General features: G+C 42.0%; 1 protein-coding gene across 1 annotated transcript in view; it reads right to left on the bottom strand.

The window, feature by feature from the left end:
• shisa8b (shisa family member 8b) overlaps positions 1-7908 on the bottom strand; it is a 42107-nt gene extending 34199 nt beyond the window's left edge. Inside the window, exons 1-2 of the mRNA XM_020644774.3 lie at positions 7323-7908; positions 6021-6698 (exon numbers count right to left, since the gene is read on the bottom strand). Of these exons, the coding sequence (XP_020500430.1) occupies positions 6021-6664 (644 nt within the window). The 5' untranslated portion in view covers positions 6665-6698; positions 7323-7908. The remainder of the gene's footprint in view (positions 1-6020; positions 6699-7322) is intronic.
• Between the last annotated feature and the right edge of the window lie 14724 nt (positions 7909-22632).

The following is a 22632-nucleotide window of genomic DNA, read 5'->3' on the forward strand; positions in this document are numbered from 1 at the left end:
CACGAGGTGGGGTAAAACTCCTTGGTAGATTCCAACAGTGCTACAGTAGTTGGCTAATTTTAACAGGCCCATGGCTTTGTTTGTATGTCGGCATATCCACCGTCTGCGAATGAAAATGGACACTTGTAGTGTCTGTAAAACGCAGCATAGTCATTGGCTGCAACTTTTTGAAGGAAGTTGTAACTCTCCCAGAGTTGTTTGGAAAACCCTGACTTCTTTTCGGCATAACAGCTAGCCTACCTGTGGTTAGGCAGCAGCCCCTGTTAATATAGGCAAGCTAGGCAGCAGCCACAACCCTTTGATTGACTGACACATGTTCAGACAAATCAGTACTGAACTTTGACTTGTGGTGCATTAGTGATGTTTTTCTATTGGCTAAAACAGCAACAGCCTTGGCATCGACATTGATTGACATATATACAGACAAATCAGTGTTGCAGACATGGTGTATTGTTTTGGTTGGTTAATAACATTATATTATGATAAGTTATAGTTTTCTGCCCCCCCCCCCCCCCACCCACACACACACCTTTTTCTATTTACCATCTTATTGTTGTTAAATGTCAACAAGCTAGCTTGTAGTTTCTCTCCTTAGAATAAAGGCTAGGCTTACATCTTTTGTGAAGATACTTCAAAAGAATACAATGCAGTTCTACGGTTATTTATCTGTTTTAATGCAGACCTCGACTGTATTTGGTTGTCTTTGTTATTCAGCTGAAGATGAAGGCAGCTTCTTGAGCAGTTGTGTTTTCATGCTAACAAGCTAACTTGTTGAGTTTTCCCTCGAGCACAGAGGTCGGTATTTGGTTGTTGTTTTTCTACGCCACTTTGAATATAAAAGGAAAGTGCTTCTATGCAGAATTTCTCCTCCTCAAGTACCCTGTACGGTTTCATCGTGTGTCTTTCAGCTTTTTGAGGCAGATATCTTTGAGAGGTTTTGTTTTAACAAGCAAACTTGTAGCCGTTCAGAAAGGCTGCCAAATAATTATTCTCTATTCAGCCACCTTCAAAACAGAAGAAAAGCAATATTGTGCTAAATTAAAAGTTTTCAAGCAGCTTACAGTTCTCTGGGTTCTTCTTACTGGAGTTGTTTTTTTTCCTGCCTTTTGGAAGGTGTAGACAGATGGCCCATTAGATTTTTTTGGGAAAAGGATCAAGTGAACCTACAGGGGACGACACACTGTGAGTCTGCTGGTGCTAGGAACTTTAATTTTGACTGTTTTAAGTATGAGAGACATAAGTTGTCTTGTGGGAATACATTTTTTTATGCGTCATTAAAAATGGAAATGCCACCCTCAAGGTAGAACAGATAAGAAGCTGAAAATCTTTCAAGTTTTCTGATGTTAACTATTTTTGCTTCACCCAGATAAACAGACCAACAGAAACAAAAACAGAAACATCTCACAGACAAACCCTGAAGTCAGTAGTCGCTGACCCACATTTAACTATGTGTTGAGGCCAAGTGGAGCCCACAGAACTTTGGAGGAGCAAGTGAGAGGAGGAGAGAGGAAGGTAGAGCCGCTGGGAGGTGAAAATTGTCACATCTGATACAGACACGAAGCTGTCAACTCATATGTCTCTCCACTACTTCTGCAAGAATTGTGGCAATAGCATGGTGCTTGTATATATGCATGTGCACACTTTTACTCACAAATAAACATGCATGCAGACATGAACACACACACACACACACACACATCAGTGACAGGTGAGAGGTGATAGGGAGTGACAGCTCCACCCTGGAGCTAATGAAAAGGCAGGAAAGATGGAGCAGAGCTGAGAAACTGGAGCAGAGGAGGAGGAGGAAACTTTAAGGAAACTCGCAAAAAACTTCTGTCCTTCTTAGCTTCTCAGTACAAATGCGTATTTTCTCACATGGCGGATATTTAGGGCTCACTCTGGTTTGATTTGCTTCCTGCCTGGAGAGTATTTTCCCCAATTCTTCTAAAGCTAGAGGAAGTCACAAAGAAACTAGCTGCAACAAAGAGATGGGGCTCATCAGAGATACAAGACGGCAGCGGAGATGTGCGTATTCTCGCCTTTTTTGTGTTTTTTCCAACATGTATAGGCTACAGTACACCAGAGAGCATGGGGGGGTTACATAAGTATGAGGTTACAAAACAGTCCTTCAATAGTTTATAAAATATTTGTGAATCAAGAAGTACATGAAGAAGAATACGAAGGACAAAAAGTAATTCATCAACCAGTAGAAACTTTGCTGAATAAGCACTAAGGTGAACTTGCGGGGCGCTAGTGGCCTAGTGGTTAGTTTGCGCTCCCCATGTATAGAGGTTATAGTCCTCAAAGCAGGTTACCCGGGTTCAAATCTGATCTGTGGATCTCTTTTCCCTCATGTCGTTCCCCTGTCTCTGATGTCTGACTCTATCCACTGTCCTATCTCTCTAATAAATGCAGAAAAAGCCCCAAAATAAATATTTGAAATATCAACTTGTGTTATTTGGAAGAAAAAAAAAGGCGTCAGGTGCCAACATTTAAGATTTTCATAAACTACATTGTGTAATATTAGATGTAAAATATTAAGTAAAACAATAACAGGTAAAGGATGTCACCAGGCAACGGAATGTCATACACCAAATAGTTTTACTTATTTATTCTCGTATGAGGCATACATCAATGTGTATGAAGCAAACGCCTAAATCAGATATAAATAAAGTTTTTACTTCAAAGTGACAGTGAAGTACGTTTTTCTGACACAGTGGAAACCAGGATTTTTTAGGCTCAGTTTGACCAACAAAGCACAAAACCAGGCCCAAATGCCCTTGAAGTATAAACATGTCGCCATATCATGATGTGTCACATAATGTCCGAGGGCGCTACTGAAAGTGATCCCAACCTTTGCGTGCGTATACAGTCCATATGTTTACCCACACTGTATTGAGTATTGCTTATCTGTCTGCCTTGAATCAGGACACAGCAGTGAAAAAGTGTCCTTCATTACATAACATGATGTGCGCTACACACATAGACACAAACACATGAGCACACAAACACACACTGGAGATACATGCAAAGCAGTCAAACATATAGATCTTTATGCATGTGTGTTGCGTTAAATGCCAGATGAAAACCTTGTATCTCCATGAAAGCAGTGTCACTTTCAAAGTTAATACAAATAATTTTATACCAAAACTATTGGAACTGATTTCATTAAGATGAAATTAAGAAGTTGATCGACTATTTTGTCAAAATTTACTCATAATTGGAGATACATAAGGTTTTTATGCTGACCGCATCTGGAGTGCAGGGTCACTGACGTGCATGCACATTAACTCTCGCATGAATGCACACACACACACACACACACACACACACACACACACACACACACACACACACACACACACACACACACACACACACACACACACACACACACACACACACACACACACACACACACACACACACACACGGTTTGAACCATGTGACCCCTGCCACCACCATGTTGGTCCTTGGCCTCTCACACTTGTGTTTGGTGGACTTTGTATAGTGGCTCATCTCGTCCCCCCGGCTGTCCTGACCTCTCACTGTGGGGAGCTGCTCCGTGCTCACGCAACCTAAATGCCACCACTATCATTCTTGTTGTTAATTGAACTATAAATCACTGTGGTGCATGTATATGTGAGTGTGTGTGTGTGTGCGTAAAAATCATGAAGGTCATTGGTGTTTGTTTACTCTTTGAGTTTAAAGCCAGCTTCCCTCCAGCTGAACCTTTCATTAGACTTGACACGTTTGACCTAAGGCGGTGCTCTCCATTGCCTTTGTTAGATGGGGATTAGCGCAGCATGCTAACGCACACTGGACCTGGTTTGGTTCATGAATTAGAAGGTGTGTGTGTGTGTGTATATATGTGTGTGTGTTTGAGGGAGGGGAGTATAATCTGAGAGGAGGATCATTTTGGATTTAACTTTCAAAGCGGATTCTGGAGAACTGGTGGATTTCAGAGGGTAATCATCCGCTTCTCGCCGGGATGTGCAACGAGTACGAGGTAAAGGAAAGAGAAATAAAAACAAGGCAATGCAATATGTAGACGTTTACGTTTGTGCTTCGACACATTAGTAGTGAACTCCAAAGTGGGTTGGTGCGTGCATGTTTCACTCCTCCAGAAGTGTGCGGAGTACATAAGGTCTTAGTTACACGTACACTTGTGGACCAGGGATTTATGTCAGCAGGCTAAGAGCGAAATGAGCGAATGGGAAGGGCAGTCCAGAAACGGTAGAGCTGTAATCTTGGTGAAATTTGTTTAATCACAAGGAGGAGCTGTAATCTGTTGAGATGGTCTGAGGGAGGGAGGGTATGCAGAGAGTTTTTCTATTTCAGAGAGGTGCGAGCCTGCAGGAAATATTAATCCTGACTGTGTGTTAGCCAGCAGAAACGAGTTTTGCAGCTCAGGTTAATGGGAGAGTAAAGTGCTGCTGGAGCAGTGTGTGCGTTTCCACTTATTCTATTAAAATGCAAACAGAAATCCCTTGAAAGAAGTAAGGGAGGAGATACAGGTAATGTGTAATGCTGAAGAGAAGAGGGAGGAGGAAAGACAAAAAAAGATTTACGATTGGAACTGGCCCCTGTTTCATCTCTTTGAGAGAAAAAAAGAGATGGAAGGACTGAGAAGAAAAGGAGAAAGTATGGCTTGATTGCAGGAAGATGAGGGACATCTTAGAGATGTAGATGAAGGGGTACTTTGAGTTATGTGACAAAGAAATTTAGCATTGCAGATTTCGAGGAAGAAAAAGAGATCAAAAACAAGAAGCTTGGAGAGATAAGAAAAATAATCTCCTGATGGAGAATATAGCGAAGAAGGGTGGGTTAGATAGTTTGGGATGAAAGCGGGGAGATTAAAGCTCATGCTGTGCGTCGTTTGCTGTAATGATTTCCTTAGGTGGACAGATTGAACCCTGGACCACGTATTGAACAAACATGTGTGTGTGCAACTAAAGAATCCAGCTGTGCATGCTAAATGTCTTCCCTGCACAAGGCTAGAGGGGAAATGATCATTTCCTCAGGAAAAAAAAAAAACCTTATTAAAACCTTACACGATTGAAGCAATGCGAAGGAATTCCTGCACAGACGCACAAAGAGTTTCGATGTACTGCAGCAAACACTGTTATGTCAATTTTGCCTTTTTTTTTTTTTTTCATTTTTTGTGTTTATTTCAAATATAAGTCATGCTTACAAGCAAAGCAAATGGTACACAAGGGATTACATACAAAATGTGTGAAAAAGAAAAATTGTGGAAGACGGAAGAAAAAAAAAGAAACAAGCACAAAGAAATGGAAAGAAATAAAAAGCAAAATTAGAAACAAATTGAAAAAAAAATAGGCTGTAATACAATATATGAAGGGTTGTATGAAGATATGAGCTAATGACTGACTGAGTTACATGGATCCTGAAGCACAATGCTTTACACACCATGTTTAGATGAATATCATTCTGCCAACTTTTACACTCAGCTAAACAGACATTTCTCTTCCATCTCTCTCCTGTTTGAAATTCAGTTACACTTCAAGATCAGTTTAGCTTTGGGGTGAGCTTCATGAGGTATGGATCAGCTGGTCACATGTAGGTTTGTGCAATGAGGAGAGACTCATGGATTCATCCATGCAGGTGCAGGCAACATGCACACATGCACACAGGTTAGTAGGACTACATGTACAAATACACTTTCAGAGTTAGAAGTTGGGCACTCTGTGAGACCATCTAGTCAAAATTCAGATTTTCTTATGGAAGAATTTAGAATTTCCAATTTTAACTAACAACTCTTCAATGCATCAGAAAAGACATGCATGCAAATACACACACATAAACTCATGCACAAATACACACAGGCACCAACACACACATGTACACCCACACACAGACACAAACACACACACAGTATCCCTCAGTATCTCATTAATGTCTATCCTCTGACTGCCACATAGTTGACATGTAGACCTCCTCAACACACACCTAAACACACTGACTCACACAAACTAACATTAAGGTATCACACTGCTCACCTGGAGTTGAGGTCAGCATGCGATGCCCCCGCTGTGCCTCCTCCTCCGCTCCCGCCGCGGCTCTTCTCCAGGCCCAGTTTGGTGAAGATGCCCACCAGCACCATGATAGCCACCACGCCGCAGATGATGTAGACGATGAGGTGTGTGCGGTCCCGCTCGCCGTCCTCCTGGCCCTCGGTGATGGTCGCCACTGGCTTGCCAGTGTTGGCCCAGATGGGCGTGTCGTAGTTGGAGCAGATCCTCTGGTCCAGTCGCTGCTGGCGGAACTGGCAGCAGAAGCGGTAGAAGCATGTGCCGCAGCAGTACAGGAAGACGCCGGCGTTGCAGTTGAACGGCGGGTCCCATTGGCCCATCACGTCGTAGTAGCCCATGCAACGCGTACCCCCGACGGGAGGCCCGTCCTCGTCGTCTGCATCTCCGCCGCTGGTAGGAGTGGACAGCCCCGTCTCTGGAGGAGTGTTCTGAGTGGGCTCAATGTTATTTGGAGACGTCTGGTTTACAGGCGTCGTGGGGGCGGTGAACAGGTCACCTTCTGTTACTGTCACGGTGCTGACAGATGAGTCCTGGGTGAGGACAGGTTGAGGTGAAAGGAAGTAGAGGAGGAGGGAGAAAAGGTGGAGGAAAGAAAATATGGTGGATGCCATGCTCCTGGGAAAGCGCTTACGGCCAAAGTCCCACCTGCAGGAAACAGAGACATTTTGAAGTAAAGGTGTTACACAGAGGACAGAAAACTACGCCTCACATTTATTTATCTTTATTTAAATCTTATTAATGCACAGTCGAAGTACGGTAAGTCAACAGACGTCTGGAGCTGAGTATTGGAAAACTGCACTCACACTACATCTAAACATGCGCTGTCTGTCAAAAACACATCTGTGAGAATCGATTGAAGCCTGTATGATTAAACACATGATGCATCATTGACCCAGCATTGCTTATGGAATCAATGATGAAGAGAGGGTTACAGGACGTTTTAAACAGGTCAGTCAGAATCGCTAATAGAGCTTGTAACTACGCAGTTTGACAGGATGATCGCAACTTTTAGGTTTTAAAGGAGCACAGCAGGGTTTCATGAAATGTTCAGAATCGGCAATTGACTGAATAAACGGTTGCAGGAGAGAAGATGTCAAGCTAAACACTTGAGAGCAACAACAACAAAAAAAGAAAAAAGAAACATGGGAAAAACGAGCAGACACATCAAAACAGATTTTACTTCTCACATTTTTCTCTTGAAATACCACCATGAAGCACACTCCACCAACAAACCTTTCACAGAGTTTCTTGACAGAAACTCAATCTCACCTTTTTCTTTTTGCAGTCTGCACTGTCGACCCTCCTCTGTGCGATCCTTCCCCCAAAGTTCAAAGGGCTTCAAAATTCCCTCTAGAAATATCCACAAACTTTACTCAGCGGCATCTTTCCCCCTCAGATCTCTCGCTCATCCTCATGTGTTCTCCATCTTCAGCTTGGTGGGGGGGAGGGAGGGGGGGCTCAACCCAGGGGATTTTACAAACACAAAACGACACGCTCCTCTTATCCTCTTTCCTCCTCCTGGATCACCACTTCTTCTTCTTCTTCTTCTTCTTAAAAGACCTGATTATTCTGCCATGAAAGGTGTGAGTCCAGTTCGTTCCTCTACTGTTAGGATCTTCTGCTGCTTAGACCTCACTGTGTTGCGTGTGAGCATGTGTGTGTGTGTGTGTGTGTGTGTGTGTGTGTGTGTGTGTGTCTGAGAGAGAGAGATGGAAAGTGAAAGAGCGAGAGAGAGGAGAAAGAGAGGGTGTGTGTGTGGCAGCGCTGAGCGTTGCAACAGTTCAGGAACCAAATGAGATCTCCTCCCCTGTTTACCTCTCGTCAGTGGCAGATAGACTGAGAGAGGGAGAGTGAAGCAGGAGAGAGCGGGATGTGTGTGCATATGTGTGTTTGTTGGTGGTGGTGGGGAGGTGGGGTTGGGGAGGTGGGGGGGGGGGCTGTACATCCAGCTGCATCTCCCATCATCCCCAGAGGGTAAAAAGCCACAGAGGAGGGACGAGGGAGGACGGACGAAAATAAAAAGAGGAGGGGGAAAATACTGAAGTGATTGGTGTCAATTTTTCAATTATGGGCCATTTTGTCTATTTCCTTTTTTTAAACTGTTTTTATGTGTGTGTAGTTGAGTGTGTTTGTGTGTGCGTGTCACTATAAGTGGAATGTATTTACGTCGCAGACGGGGGGGACAGTCAACATCTGCTGTGGTCACTTCAACTCATCATCTTATTATTGCCCCGTCACCATCTACGTCCTGCCACACGCGCGCACGCACACACAAACACACCCCACACAAATACACATCCCCTCTCCAACATCTTCCAAATCGTTCATCTCTCACACATCTTCCTACTTCTACTTCTATAAGCCTGCGTTCTGTGGAGCCAGGACAGTGACAGCTAAATGTTGGCATCAAAAACTAAAAATAAAGAAAAAGGGGTCGTTGAAACACTTGTACTGTAAACATGTGTGTTGGCACTGAAACAGATATTGGCGCTGAAAAAAGTTTCAATGAAGAGCAAAGAAAATGCATTAAAAAATATTTTATTTGATTTTGATAGCTTTTGCATTCTTGTGTGTTTTTCAGTGAATCTCTTCTGATGTTTTCTCCATGACTTTTTTTTTCTTAAAAACCACCGGAGCAGCGTTTCACCGGGGCTCTGTCCCATTTTCTATTGTGCACAAACACGACTTTATAACATGTAGGGGGGAAGAAAAACACAACTTTGAGAAATGAGGTCTTGTTGAGCGGTAGCTTTGCTAAGTTGGCTGCCCGGCTATTGGCACCGTTGCCCGGCTTAAGTACGGGACTTCCGTCTGCCAGGATTTCAAACTTGTCAGGCCCGGGGCAGAGGGCTCTCCGTGGATGAAGTGTCAGTGTTTGATGACAGGGAGTAATGTTAAACTGTAGCAAAGAGATGAGTAGCGAGTTCAACCCGGACTCCGGGGATGGCGAAAGCACGAAGTGTCATGCTGGTAAAGCGGGTGCAGAGGGATGAGTTGCAGCTGGAGCTAGCACTAGCTCCAGGCATCCCGGGGCTGCAGCCACAGACCCACACTCTGCTCTCGTCCCCGATGTCAAAATCCCGGTTGGACTCGCTTTATCTCCGCGTTTCAGTAACATTGAAGTTATCTTGTGTCTTTCAACGATACAACTTCAATATCTAAACATAACTTTCTGTCCCTAGCTGTCTCTCTTACTCTATCCCGTAAATAAACAGTTCCACAGCGCCGCCCCCTACAGGCCCGGAGCACTTCCATTTAAGGATTAACTTGCAGCGTTTCTGTGTTTGCTATTGTTTTCTGGTTGTGTGTGTTTTGACTTAAGTTTCATTTCTGTACTTGCAGCGCGTTTGATGCTTAAGCAGTTGTTTTGCCTATTTGCATTGCGTTTGATGCTTATGCAGTTGTTTTGCCTATTTGCAGCGCGTTTGATGCTTAAGCAGTTGTTTTGCCTATTTGTAGTGCGTTTGATGTTTATGCAGTTGTTTTGCTTATTTGCAGTGCGTTTCAGCCTTTGCATTTGTTGTGGTAATTTGCATTTGCTTTTGAATGTGCAGCGTTTCTATATATGCTGCGCGTTTTTCTAAATGTATGTAATTTCATCAGTTGCTGAGCGTGTGACCCCTACCGGCCACCGTACAATACAAGTGTTTCAATGCCCATTTTTCTTTATTTTAGTTCAGGTGTGTTTTCAATGGAAAATGTTATTTTCGATGCCAACATTTAGCTGTCACTGTCCTGGCTCCATAGACTTCCCCACCATCCCCTTGCTTGTTTGAGATTTCTTTTACGAGTGATTCTGTGTGTGTGTATGTGTGTATGTGTGTGTGCACGCATGTGTTTGCATGTGCATGTTTCCATGTGTTGGTGATTTTCTGAGCATCTGTTTGCATCAAGAAGATTCAAAAGTCAGTGGGGTCCAACTCCAGCTTTGCCACTTCTTTTGTTCAAATTCTAACCTAGCAGGAAGGTGCCAAAACAAGCAGACGAGCATTCTCTGCTGATGACTGCGGCTTGTGGATACACACACACACACATTTTGTTACACACATGCATGCATGCACTCACACACACACACACACACACAGGTTAAACCCACGCAGAACAAAATTGGTACACATGCAAATATCTAAAGAAAATATTCATGTAAAAAGTCTGCTAATTTCTGCACAACCGGAATTTTCTCTCTCCAACAGATTGCTGCTGAGGCCAATTATAATCGCTTTTCTCAAAGTGAACTACCACATGTACATTTTTAATGGAATTATAAGCCAGATTGACAAGAGGCTTTTTGTTTTGCTTTCCGCTAATCTCCTCTCCTAAAATCCCCTCCTTTATGTCTTGTCATTCGGCAGTTAAAACTCCACGCTTCCTCCACTTTTCCTCTGATTTTTTTTCTCCTTTTTTTTTTTTTGCATGCGTGGATATCAGCGAGAGAGTGAGCGGAAATACAGAGAATGAAAAGAGGAGAGTGAATGTAGGGCAGTGGGGAGGAGGCCGACAAGAAAAGAAAGAAAGGAGGAAAGAAAGGGAGGAAGTGGGGGAGGGAGAGGTGGAAGAGTGGAGGAGAAACGATTGGCTGAAGACCAAAGATGAGAAAATAGACGCACTCACGTAGACAAACAGTGAGACGGGTTTAGAGGAGGCATTAGGAGGGAGAATCAGATTTGGGCAGATTTTGAAGATGAAGGCAGAAGAGTTGCGACAGGTACAAGATAGAGAAAGAAATTTGATCTGAAAGGGAGAAATGGTTGACATGGCAGACAGGACGATGCAAAAGCTAATTTAGTTATTTACAGGATTCCTCTATTCAAACTTTTGTGCTGGTAAGACCACTTATGATGTAACTTTATAATGTACAAACAGTATGAGCAGACAGATGAGGGTTAAGTAGAAATAAGAGTGAGTATTGATTGGAGCATGATGTTGCCAAGACTTCTAAACCAATGGGAAACAACAAGTTTCACTGTGTGATTTCATGACATCAACGTACTGAAACATTTCCCCATCCTTCCATTACGTTTGCAGTTACTTTGGTTGTGTTTTATTCAAAAGGATTTAAAAATACAGTCTGGTCTTTTGCTGCTTAAAATTGCTGAACACATCCAATTTATAAAGAAACTGTATTTTGTTGAATCCATTAGACAATCACAGAGAGTTAAAAGCGTTCGGTTGAGTCGATAGGGCTGTCAGGGTTAACATGTTGTGGTGCTGGGGAACACATGCCTATCGCCAATTGCATTCCCCACACGGGACATTTCAAAATATGTCAGACACAGTTTCTATGCTGCCGTATTTTACATCCACTCATTCATGCAGCCTAATAAAAATGGGTCTACTGAGTCTATAGAACAATAGTGACAAACTTCAGATACATTCTCTGCAGGAGCAACTTGGGGTTCAAACCCCCAAGCTTCTGGTTAAGAGATGACTGACTCTCTCACTGATCCACAGCCGTGCTGAGCTACCTGCCTGTCCTGCTGTGCCCTCATTATTTTTGGCAAAGGTTGGACAGTAGTGAAGAAACAAGCCCTCAGTAAACAGTCAGAATCATTGTATGGAATCAAACCCATAGGTTGATGCTCTTTTTCCTCCACTGGCTGATAATATTCTTGGCATTAGCATTTCACTCAACCTGCTATACCAGCTAAATATTAGAGTGGAATCATCTTTGACAAAGGGACTTTCATTCGAACCACTTCACACTCCTCAAACTAGACAGTCTGAAGAGCCTATCAATTAAAATCATAATTGGAATTGTGACAAGGGACAGACCTGATAGAGGTCAACACTGACTGTTTGACTTACCAAGGATGTGGACACATCTCTCATTTAGCTTATGTAAGAATGGGATGGCTTGTAGGAATGTCCCACAGTATTCCCCAATGGAACCCCATGGGAGACCAAAATGTACAACTTGTTCAGGCCCAAAAAACACATGTAGGCTGGATGGATGATCCACAAAAGCAAGCTTAAAGAAGTCCACTGTTCCACAACCAGGAAGTAATTTAGAACGCTTCTCGTGAGGTTCATCGATCTGTGGGATCTTTGGGAACTTTCTTTCTAGCAGCCTGGAATGACATTTTCCAGGAGGATTAGAAGACAGATACTCAGGAAGTTAGAGCACATCTTCCGGGCCCTCTTAATAAATATGCAAATCACTATCAACCCGGTCGGCTATTTTACAGACACCATGCAGGACCTCAATGTAGCCCTGCATGTGACTGTTTTCCTAACCCTGCTCACTCCTGCTCCCACTAGATTTGTGATGATTTCCACCCGCCCCTGTAGTGTGAGGAATCCGCTAGCACCAACACCTGTAACATATGTCACTCTCTGCCCAGAGACTTCAAGAAGGCCTTGTTCTTTGTTTGGTCCATGAACCCTAACTACCATTGGGCTTACATCCAGGCACAGCACTGGTTCTGGGACCAAACTCCTTGAGGGTGCGGCCTCTCTTTCTCTGGACCTGCCCAGGGTGGTGCTGAGTGGATGTGGAGATCCTCATGAGCTGTTGACAGAAAGAGGTTCTTAACGTTGTTTGTGCAATTACAACAAACAACAGTTCTTGGCGTTTCTGGGCGGACTTCTTAAAAGGTTTCTGCCTTGAAATTGTTGGTTCTGCTGGGAAACTTTGTTCCAACATGGAACAGGAACATCAACTGCACCAGCCGGCACAGGGAGTCACTCTTTTTAATTTTCATCTGACCTGCAGCTGTAACAGCAAACACCATGAAACAACATGAAGCCTCTGTGCCTTTGTTGTGGACAGACAATGGCAACATCGACTGATTCAAGGTTGATGATGCAGCTAGGCACAATGGGCATCTCTGTCAAGAAAACTCAACTCCAATTAATCAGACTTGGTTTTTTTTTACCTTTTTTTTGTGGTTCTTTTCTTACCTGTTTGTTAGATTTGTTTTGGGGCTTTTGCCTTTATTAAGATAGGACAGTGGATCAAGTAGGAAATCAGGGAGAGAGAGAGTGGGCAACATGACATGTTGGAATGGAGCCACAGGTTGGATATTTTGTTTCCCCCAAACTGTTCTGCTTCTGCAAATGTTTCTGAGTAAAATAAGAAATGTACATACCTGTCTTCTCTGCTGTCACACCAGGTGTGTTGATAGATATTTGATGACCCGTCCTCCCTCTCTGAGAGTTTTTTCTTGTTTGAGTCTCCTTCTTTAAGGATTTTCTGTGTCATCAAAACAGCTTCGTATAAACTTTGAGTTTCCACAAAATGGATGAGTAAGCAGATGCTCGGATTTGTTTTACATTCCTGGTATGTTTAGCGTACACAGTTTTACATTGTGTTGAGCACAATAGCTCTGGATACGTCCATAGTTTATAAGCACACTGCTATGTCACCTTTAATAGTCAGCGTTAAAATGATAAGATGTCTCCAAAGAAAATGTCACTTTCTGTTTTCACCAGCTTGGCACCTGCAGGAAATAGAGGTCATGGTGTCTAAATGAGAAACCACAGTGTGTTTTTGTACAACATTTAATAGAAATGGCAAGTTGAAGATGCTGATATTGTGTGTGTTTGTTGGGATGTTGAGGGTGCAGAGGAGCTGTTGTCTATCCATAAATTCTACATAATCCCAATGAATTAATTTCATCTTGAACTAGATTATTTAAGTGCCTGCAGGTCTCTGATTTACCAAAGCAATGTTGCCTCCTTCATTAGGAGACACTTTGAATATCCCGAACATGTTGAATATTTCATTTGAAGACTTCACTGCGTCAATGAATATTCATACTTTGGCTTTGTGTGCCTCCGCTGACAAGTATTAATGGGAAAATCTTAATCCTAAAACACATGTACACATCAGCTGCTGGTGCCGTGTTTGGCTGTTTGTGGTCCTTTTAAAAAAAAAAAAAAAAAAAATTCTGGTTCACAGACAAACACAGGATGTGCTGTGTCACAATACCTCCAGCAGGTACAAAGATCGTCATGTTCATCAACACGACACCTCAGGTGTTGTGGTTGGTCTCTTCATCTCTCTATCACACCTAAAAGATGGAAAGTAAATCAGTCTCACAGCATTTTAATTAAAAGGACATCTATGTAAGATTTCTACTGAATTAAATCATAAAGTGACCTTACTAAATCATCAGACATTAAGGAAACATTCTGTGTTGACGTGCTGGCTTCTCTGACAACAAAACAGCAGTTTAGATTCCGGTCCTGAATCCTCTGGATTGTGGTTTTAAGGCGGGGGGACACAGCTCTTCTTTTGAATTTGGACTGCAGTACCCATTTGAAACATTACGTGTCAGAGTTACATATTGCTCCTTTACGTTTTATCGTAATGTATTGTAGACTTTGAAGTTTTTGCTAAATGAAAAAAGCTTTTCGGTGTTATTTATATTTCATCAGCCATCAGCCTTCTTGCTATTATTTCCAAAGAGTACCAAAAGCATTAGGTGTATTGTAGTAAACTACCAACCAAAGACCCAACAGACCAGTAGTTCTCAAACTTTTTAGACTGTGTACTACCTCTGGAAATATTTGGCTCTCCAAGTACCACCATTATGGTAGATGTTAAAATACACTGTAGGCCTATTTCTACACACATTTTACGCAGGAGGTTATTTATTATTGACTGTTGGCAGCCACACTATAGGACTACTAAGGGCTAGCGCTAGAACTGGCACTTTAACTCCACACAACTCTGACATTTACCCAAATCAAAAAAAAAGTACAGCCCAATAAAAATGACAACTTTACACCAACAACATGTTTGAGAATATTTAATCTCCAGTGTTTCCCACACAAAGACGATACCTGGGCCCAAGTATATTTCCGACCTGTTCTCATTTAATTTTTCATTTATTCATAAAATTGCTGCGTGCGCGAGAGAGAGCGCGTGAGAGAGAGCAGGCGCGCGCGCTCCACAGGCTCTGTGCAACCAGAGCCTCTGTATTATAAGTCTCTGCGTTCAACATAGCAAAACTGCCCAAAAAAAATCCCTCTCGACTCCTGAGGAGTGTTAAGACAGCAAAAGAGAGCAGAATCACATCAGCTTCAGAGAGAGAGAGCGAGAGAGAGAGAGAGAGAGAGAGAGAGAGAGAGAGAGAGAGAGAGACTGACTGTCTGTATATGCATCAAAACTGAAGCTTCTCCTGGCTCCGTTTTAAAAATGTAATTGAACAGCTGCCGATTGTGCTGAACTCCAATAAATAACAGAATATCTGTTAATGTAGGTCTACAGCTGCTTGCTGTTGTTTCAGGACTGAAATATAACAGAATATCGAGCGGAACTTTTCAAAACGCGAGGCATACTCCAGTTGTTGTTTATGTCTGTGTGTGAGCATAAATTGAGCAGATTAAAGTTGTTTGTTGCAAAAACTAGATTAATTTAGAGTGGAAAACATATTTGATAAAAATACAACTCAATAGATGCAAGACAGATAAAATAAGAGTATGACAAAAATAAAAAATGTTGTTTTATGCTGAACAGGTTTTTTTTTGGTATTGTGGAGATTTCTTTGCGTACCACCACAGGGAGCCCGCATACCATAGTTTGAGAACCACTGGCGTAGAGGTTCGGAAGCACCCATTGTAGGGTTAAAGTCCGACCTGTGGCTCCATTCCAACATGTCATTGCCCATTCTCTCTCCCTGATTTCCTACTTGATCCACTGTCCTAGCTTAATAAAGGCAAAAGCCCTAAAACAAATCTAACAAACAGATAAAAGGTAAAAAACAGATTATTGTTTGGAGTTGAGTTCTGCCAGAGATGCCCGTTGTTGCCCAGCTGCACCATCAACCTTGAATCAGTCAATGTTGTCTTTGTCTGCACACAACAAAGGCACAGAGGCTTTCTGTTGTTTCATGGTGGTTGCTGTTACAGATACAGGACAGATGAACATGTGTGTGAGTGAGTCTCTGTGCCGGCTGCTGCAGATGATGTTCCTGTTGCCAGTTCATTTTTAATTACATGAGTGTTGATTGTGTTTCCTGTCATGTAAAGGTGAAGCAAAGCTGAGTTTCAGGTCGTCTGTGTGAACATAATGTAAAAGTCCAGAGATTACTCTGGCTTTGCACCAGAACTACATCACTCAAAAGGAAGGACTGATAAGTCAATTATTTTAATTTACAGACAGAATGGCCAAAACAAAAGAGTTCATCGTTGAATCTTTTCTGGGAAAGATGAGACACATCTAGCTACTAAATTACACATCGTCTAACATTGTCCACTAAATGATCACAAGGTTTATGTGACGACAAACAGGACCCAAGTGCAGAACCAAACAGAAAATATTTATTAAAAAAAAAAGAAAACAAAAACTTACCTTGTTTAAGTCTAAAAAGTAACAAGGTCCAACGTAAAAGTCCAAACTCAGGAAGAAACCAAAATACACTAGAGCACAGAAAACTTCACACAGAGAAGGTTTGACATAACAAACTGACAACAAGAGGGAATGAACACTGTGAGACTTAATAGACACGGAGTAATCAGACACAGGTGAAGACAATCGGGGCAATCAAAAATGGAGGGAAACCAGACAAAGGGAGGAAGTAAGACAAGACAAGAAACACTGGGGACAAGAACTACAAAATAAAACAGGAAACACTAAAGAAACACAGAGACAGAGGTGCTGCTTGACAATAAGTAAGACAGGCAACAACTGGTTGGGGCCCCAGGCCAGTAGCCCACATTTTCTTTTTATTAGTTGATGTCATGTGCTGTGTTGCATGTGTTTTACAGTTTTTTCTGCTGTGGTTTTACTGAACGGTGGCTTTACAGCATTGATTTAATGAACTGAAAAAGACTGTCGTTAAATGTTTGATAATGATGGAGCGAATTTGCTGAATGTCTGTGGTTTAAAGTGATCAGCACTTCAAATAAAAAAAATAAAAAAATAAAAAATCAAGTACGTCATCATTATCTGTCATTCAACCGATATCAATTCATCAGGAACTTAAATTAGCTCTAACCAGTGCAGGCGTAAAAGTGTTACAGACATGTTCACACACGCGCTCACACGGTTGTATCCGTTTCTCCTTACAGATGAATCTCTCAGCTGCTCTGACAGCATGCAGGGCTACAGGTCAGTGCAATTATAAGGTCAGTTCCTTTAGGACAAACATGAGGAGCACACACTTCAAACAGGAAGCTGATAGATCACAAACATCAGCCCATCGATCTTTGCATATAGAGCGTTATGTCATGAAACAGGATCATGACAGGAACCCTGCACACATGTTTGTGTGTGTGTGTGTGTGTGTGTGTGTGTGTGTGTGTGTGTGTGTGTGTGTGTGTACGCTAATGTATTCAGAATCTATAGAGGGCTTGTGTGAGTGTCCTGGGAGATACATTTAAATGTTTTTACAGCATATTGAATGGAGGGATTCGCAGTGAGTAAAACAAATGAGACCACAGAGGAGAAACATGAAACATCGTACGGCATAGCAGCGAATAATGCTCTCACTTTTTAAGATAACATTCCCCAGGAACTCTGTCGAGTAATAAGAACGTTATTCATTCATCAATCAATTTGGGGAGGCAGTAGCTCAGTCTGTAGGGACTTGGATTGGGAGCAGGAGGGTCACCGGTTCAAGTCCCATAATATGGAAGTTGGTCTGGTAGCACTGCTGAGGTGCCCTAGAGCAAGGCACCAAACCCCCAACTGCTCTGGTGCTCTCCCTGCGTAGCAGCCTCACTCTGACATCCCTTCACCTATGTCCACAGGTCCTGTTTGTGCATGTGTGTGTGTGATTGTGTGCGAGAAGCATGTCTCTAAATATCAGAGTGTAAACCAGAATTCCCCCTCTGGGATTAATAAAGTATATCCAAATCCAAATTGTTTTAATTGTGTAGCGCCAATTCATTACAAATGTTTACAAAAAGGAGCGGGTGTTGAGAACTAGCATGCTTGCTAAAAAACTTAAACAATGCATCTGGTTCGTCCAATGTATCTGTGATGTCCATGCCAAATAAAGTCTATTATTATTATTATTCTCTGTCATATTTATAAACACCCAACATGAATCCACCATCAGCACTAAGCAACATGCAAAGTTACAGTAAAAATAAAAATGGCCTTTTCGAGACAGAAACCTCGAGCAGCACAGCCGCCTGCTGAAACCGCGTCGGGGTTCAGAGGAGACAGAGGGAGATGCAGAAAGAGAGCAACAACAACAACAACATGGTAACAACATTTGAGGTTGCCTGACGTCACGGGAAACGGTCGCTGTGTTGATATGGTCTGTTCACTCTGATTAGCATCACCTCAAGCTCAGCAGGGTTGTTATTTTAAAAAATCTCAAAACTGTCATGTGATAGTTTAGCACTCACATTAAGTGATCTCTCTGTGTGTGGAATTAATACAAATACCTGGTGAGGTTTATGGATAGTTCTGTTTGATATGTGAGGATGTCACAGGGTTTATTCCACTGCTGTAAATACTCCAGTGTTGGTATTCTAACAGACCCTGTTTGATAAGTATGTGCTCATGCAACGGCCTTTTAATGAATACCAATTATGTATGTTAATTCAACCAAAGCTTTATCTGTATTTGAATGGTCACAAGTGTACACCGAAGGATGCATTTTTCTTATAGTGTGTATGACTCTGTGTGTGTGTGTGTGTGTGTGTGTGTGTGTGTGTGTGTGTGTGTGTGTGTGTGTGTGTGTGTGTGTGTGTGTGTGTGTGTGTGTGTGCTCTCATTTGTTCAGGTCTCATTGGACCACATTATCATGTACAGTTTTTACTCCAGGCAGCTGGAAAAGGTAATTACAAATGACCATGTGACGCACGGGAAGCAGGGTTCAAAAAGTGTTTGTATATGTGTGTTTTTGTGTGGTGTGTATGTGTGTATTAGTCTTGTCATCTTCACATGATTTTATGAGCAGCAGTGTCTGTGTGTATGCAAACTTGCATCCTGAAACAATCTGAATGAGAAATAAACAACTGTGATTTGCTCTGTTGTAGTGAAAATTGTAGCAATGTTTTGTGTCTATTGTGGTTTACGCTAGTGTGTGTGTGTGTGTGTGTGTGTGTGTGTGTGTGTGTGTGTAAGTGTGTGTGTGTGTGTGTGTGTGTGTGTGTAAGTGTGTGTGAGTGTGTGTGTAAGTGTGTGTGAGTGTGAGTGTGAGTGAGAGAGAAAAAGAGAGAACAAGAGAGAGGGAGCTTTATTCTCTTATCTTCCTGCATTGATGTACAGTAAGTGCTTTGTTTGGAGGTGTCAGCTGTCAATCCTTTATTTCATATCTCCTCACTCACTCTGTGTTCATGCATTAGGGCGCAGGGTAAGAGTGTGTTTGTGTGTTTGTGTGTTCCTTGTCTGTTCACGTTGTGAGTTTACAGCACACAACTAATGAGTGAGTCGGATGTTTCCGATGCTGCGGGACTGAACCCGCTTGACAGCACATCCAACCAACAACACAGAGGAGACTCTGGCAGACTGACACAATGTTTTGAGTCAGAGACGTTTAGTGCACCACATGTTTTGACCAGAGTAAATGTTGCTGATTTCACAGCTCTCCTTGGGGTGATGTTTTTTTTTGTTTTGTTGGATATAGGATGTGACGTTGGGAAATGTTTGCCCCAGCCTGTATTTGGTAAGCCTGGAGAATATTTGAAATCTTTCCCGTCAGCCTCTTACTGTTCCGTCATGCGTTCACACATCACAGTACACATCAGGTCATACGTCCGCTGCAGCTTTAATAAGGCAACATGAGGTGACACGCTGCTGCATGTTCTGGTTATTCCAGGAGGCAAAAGGATCTGATGAAAAATCACTTTAAAAATAAATTACATGAAGATGATTCTTCTCAAAATGGAGCTGCATAAGTAAAGCTTTAATACATGTTGCCAATAAGATGGTTGCCTAAATGTTTTAAAAAAAATACAAAAAGCACCCTTAGAAGCAGTTAAGGTTAGTTATATCTTTTTCACTCTCGCCTTTTTGGTTTTCTTTGAATTGAACATCGCCAACCCATGTTAGCAAACATGAGCATCCTTAGAGTAGTTCACAGACAGATTTTGGAATATGCTCTAAACCAGTGGTTCTCAACTGGTGGGTCGGGACCCAAAAGTAGGTCGTGGAATGTGTGCCTTGATAAGAAAAAAACAGTCAAAAAGCCTATGCAGCACTTTTTAAACCTGTTAGTTTTGTTCCATTTCTTTTTTTTTTGTCAGGTCTAAAGGTCAAAATTGTAAAATTCTTAATTAACTCGGTCTGATGGGTATCTGAAATTTGGGTCACAATTTTCACAAGGGTGTTGGTAGTGGGTCCTGAGAGTAGAACAGTTGAGAGCCACTGCTCTAAACGTCAGTAGAACAGCGAAAGATCAAAATGAAATCTTGGAACTTAAAGCTACAGAGTCAGTAAAAGTGGTAAAAGTATGTGAACTATTAGCAGTAACAGCTAGGTATGAAAATAGACTGATCCGTCTAATATCTACATTAGTAAATGCAATGATTATGAAACAGGGAGGACTGATTTTGTTAATCATAGAGGTTGAAGTTGAGCAGCTCTAAGATTCACTTTAATATTTATAATAATGATAACAGATGTAAGGCTGGTATTAATAGCTGTAGCAGATAGGAGAGAGAGACAGGAGCTTAAGGGACCAGGTTCCCCGGCAGTCTGAGCCTATAGCAGTATAAGGAGTTAGGGTCTCATTTATAACCATAGCGTACGCACAAAATGGGGTCGGAAACTGGCGTACGCCTTTTCCCACGCAAAGTTTGTGATCTATAAAAACAAACCTGACGGTAAAATGTGCACACCGGTAAGCAAACTCTGACCCAGGCGTACATACATTTTGGAGGCATGGTAAATTGGTGACACAGACGGTGAAGTGGTGAATTGAAGCCTGCAGAAGGTATACTGATGCCTCTTCCACATTTTAGTTCACTAAATATCAAACTTTACTGACAGATCCACGTCATCATAATCATTCAAACCGACGATTTTATTTAGGCTATAATCGCGCATGTAGTGAGCCGTTTCCCATAAGTAACTTTCATTATGACAATATATAAACAAATAAAAACAAAAAATATATGTCTGCCCCATACATATTGCATCAGCGCTGTATCGCCTTCATTATCCCGGACGGACCTCGGAGGACCGGACTTGTACACTAATGTAATCACTGATTACAGTTAAAATTTAGACTAACACAAAAACCATAGAGCCACCAGTTTTCATTAATATCTTTCAATATCGTGCATTTATCATCAAGTGTGGTTTTTAGTTTTAGTAAAGATGCCTGCATCAAGACGCACAGAGCGCACAGAGACACGGCGGTGGCTTCACCCATTTCGCCTCCTCCATACTCAGCACATCGTCATCAACTGCACGTATTTATTCTGTGAATAATTCAAGTGTGGACATTAAGTAGGGGCATCTCTGAAACGATCATTAGGCCTATATATCCTCACAATTAGTCACAGAGCAGACAGAGTTTCCCACGAAAAAAGGGGCCAACAATCAAACGTTTTTGTTCGTTGATCAAACCTTTGATTACTAATATGATAGAGTGAAGGAGACTGCTGACTGACGTGAGCACTCTGACAATATGAAGAAGTCAGTGTGGGTCCCGTGAACATGTAAAGATTGCAGATATTCTTGTGCATAATGATGAACGGTGTATGTTTTCATAGCTGAAGGCTCTACCTCCCATAGTACATTTGAAGACTGGGGAGGTACCACAGGCAGGCCTGCATTTTCTAAAGTGTCTTGAGATTACATTTTCTATGAATTGGCCTTATACAAGTAAAGAAGTTCTTAGTTTATAGTCCAGCTACTTAAGAAACCTGCCTGGAGTTAGTTGTTGATTCTCTAACTCTAAGTCTTAGAGTTGGTTTTTGCAGATATCTGTTTAAAGACATGAATTAAAGCTAAATCGTTGTTAGACTCCAGATGAGTTCTGGGATTTAAACTATACGGCGAAATGCATTAAGCTCCTTTTCCTCTCCACATGGACTGGATTTCTGAGTGTAGCCTATATGTGGACAAGATTACCTTTATACAAACAACATCTGGATCATTACAGAATCCAATTCAGAGCATATACATAATCTGCATTTTTATGTAGATTAGAATCAAAATGTCTCAAGCCTCTGTTTTTCCACGGCTTTAACAAAGAGATCATCGGATAAATTATTTACAGTTGCCTGCGGACATTTTTTACAACATGATTTATAATTAGCATAAAATATCATTTTACAATATAATAGTTCAGATTAATGTTTTAACTGATATCTACCCCCTCCTATAGAGAATCCAGAGCCTAGAGTGTAGATATTATCCATTGGGTTAGGGTGTCTATGTAAAACAAGATTCATTATTTTAAATGGACTTGAGCTTGTATAGCTTTTTTCTAGTCTGCTGACTACTCAAAGTGCTTTTACACCGCAGGTCACACCTACACATTCACAACCTGATGGTAGAGGTTTCTGTGTTAAGTGACCATCAGGTAATCAACAACTAATCCCATTCATGCACATTCACACCCGGCCGACGAAGCAGCAGGAGCATCTCAGGTTAAGTGTCTTGTGACACAACGGACATGCAGCTGCAGGAGCTGGGGATTGAACCCCCAACCTTCCAGTTGAGAGA

Source organism: Labrus bergylta, chromosome 21, assembly GCF_963930695.1.
Source record: "Labrus bergylta chromosome 21, fLabBer1.1, whole genome shotgun sequence".
Taxonomy (NCBI): Eukaryota; Metazoa; Chordata; class Actinopteri; order Labriformes; family Labridae; genus Labrus; species Labrus bergylta.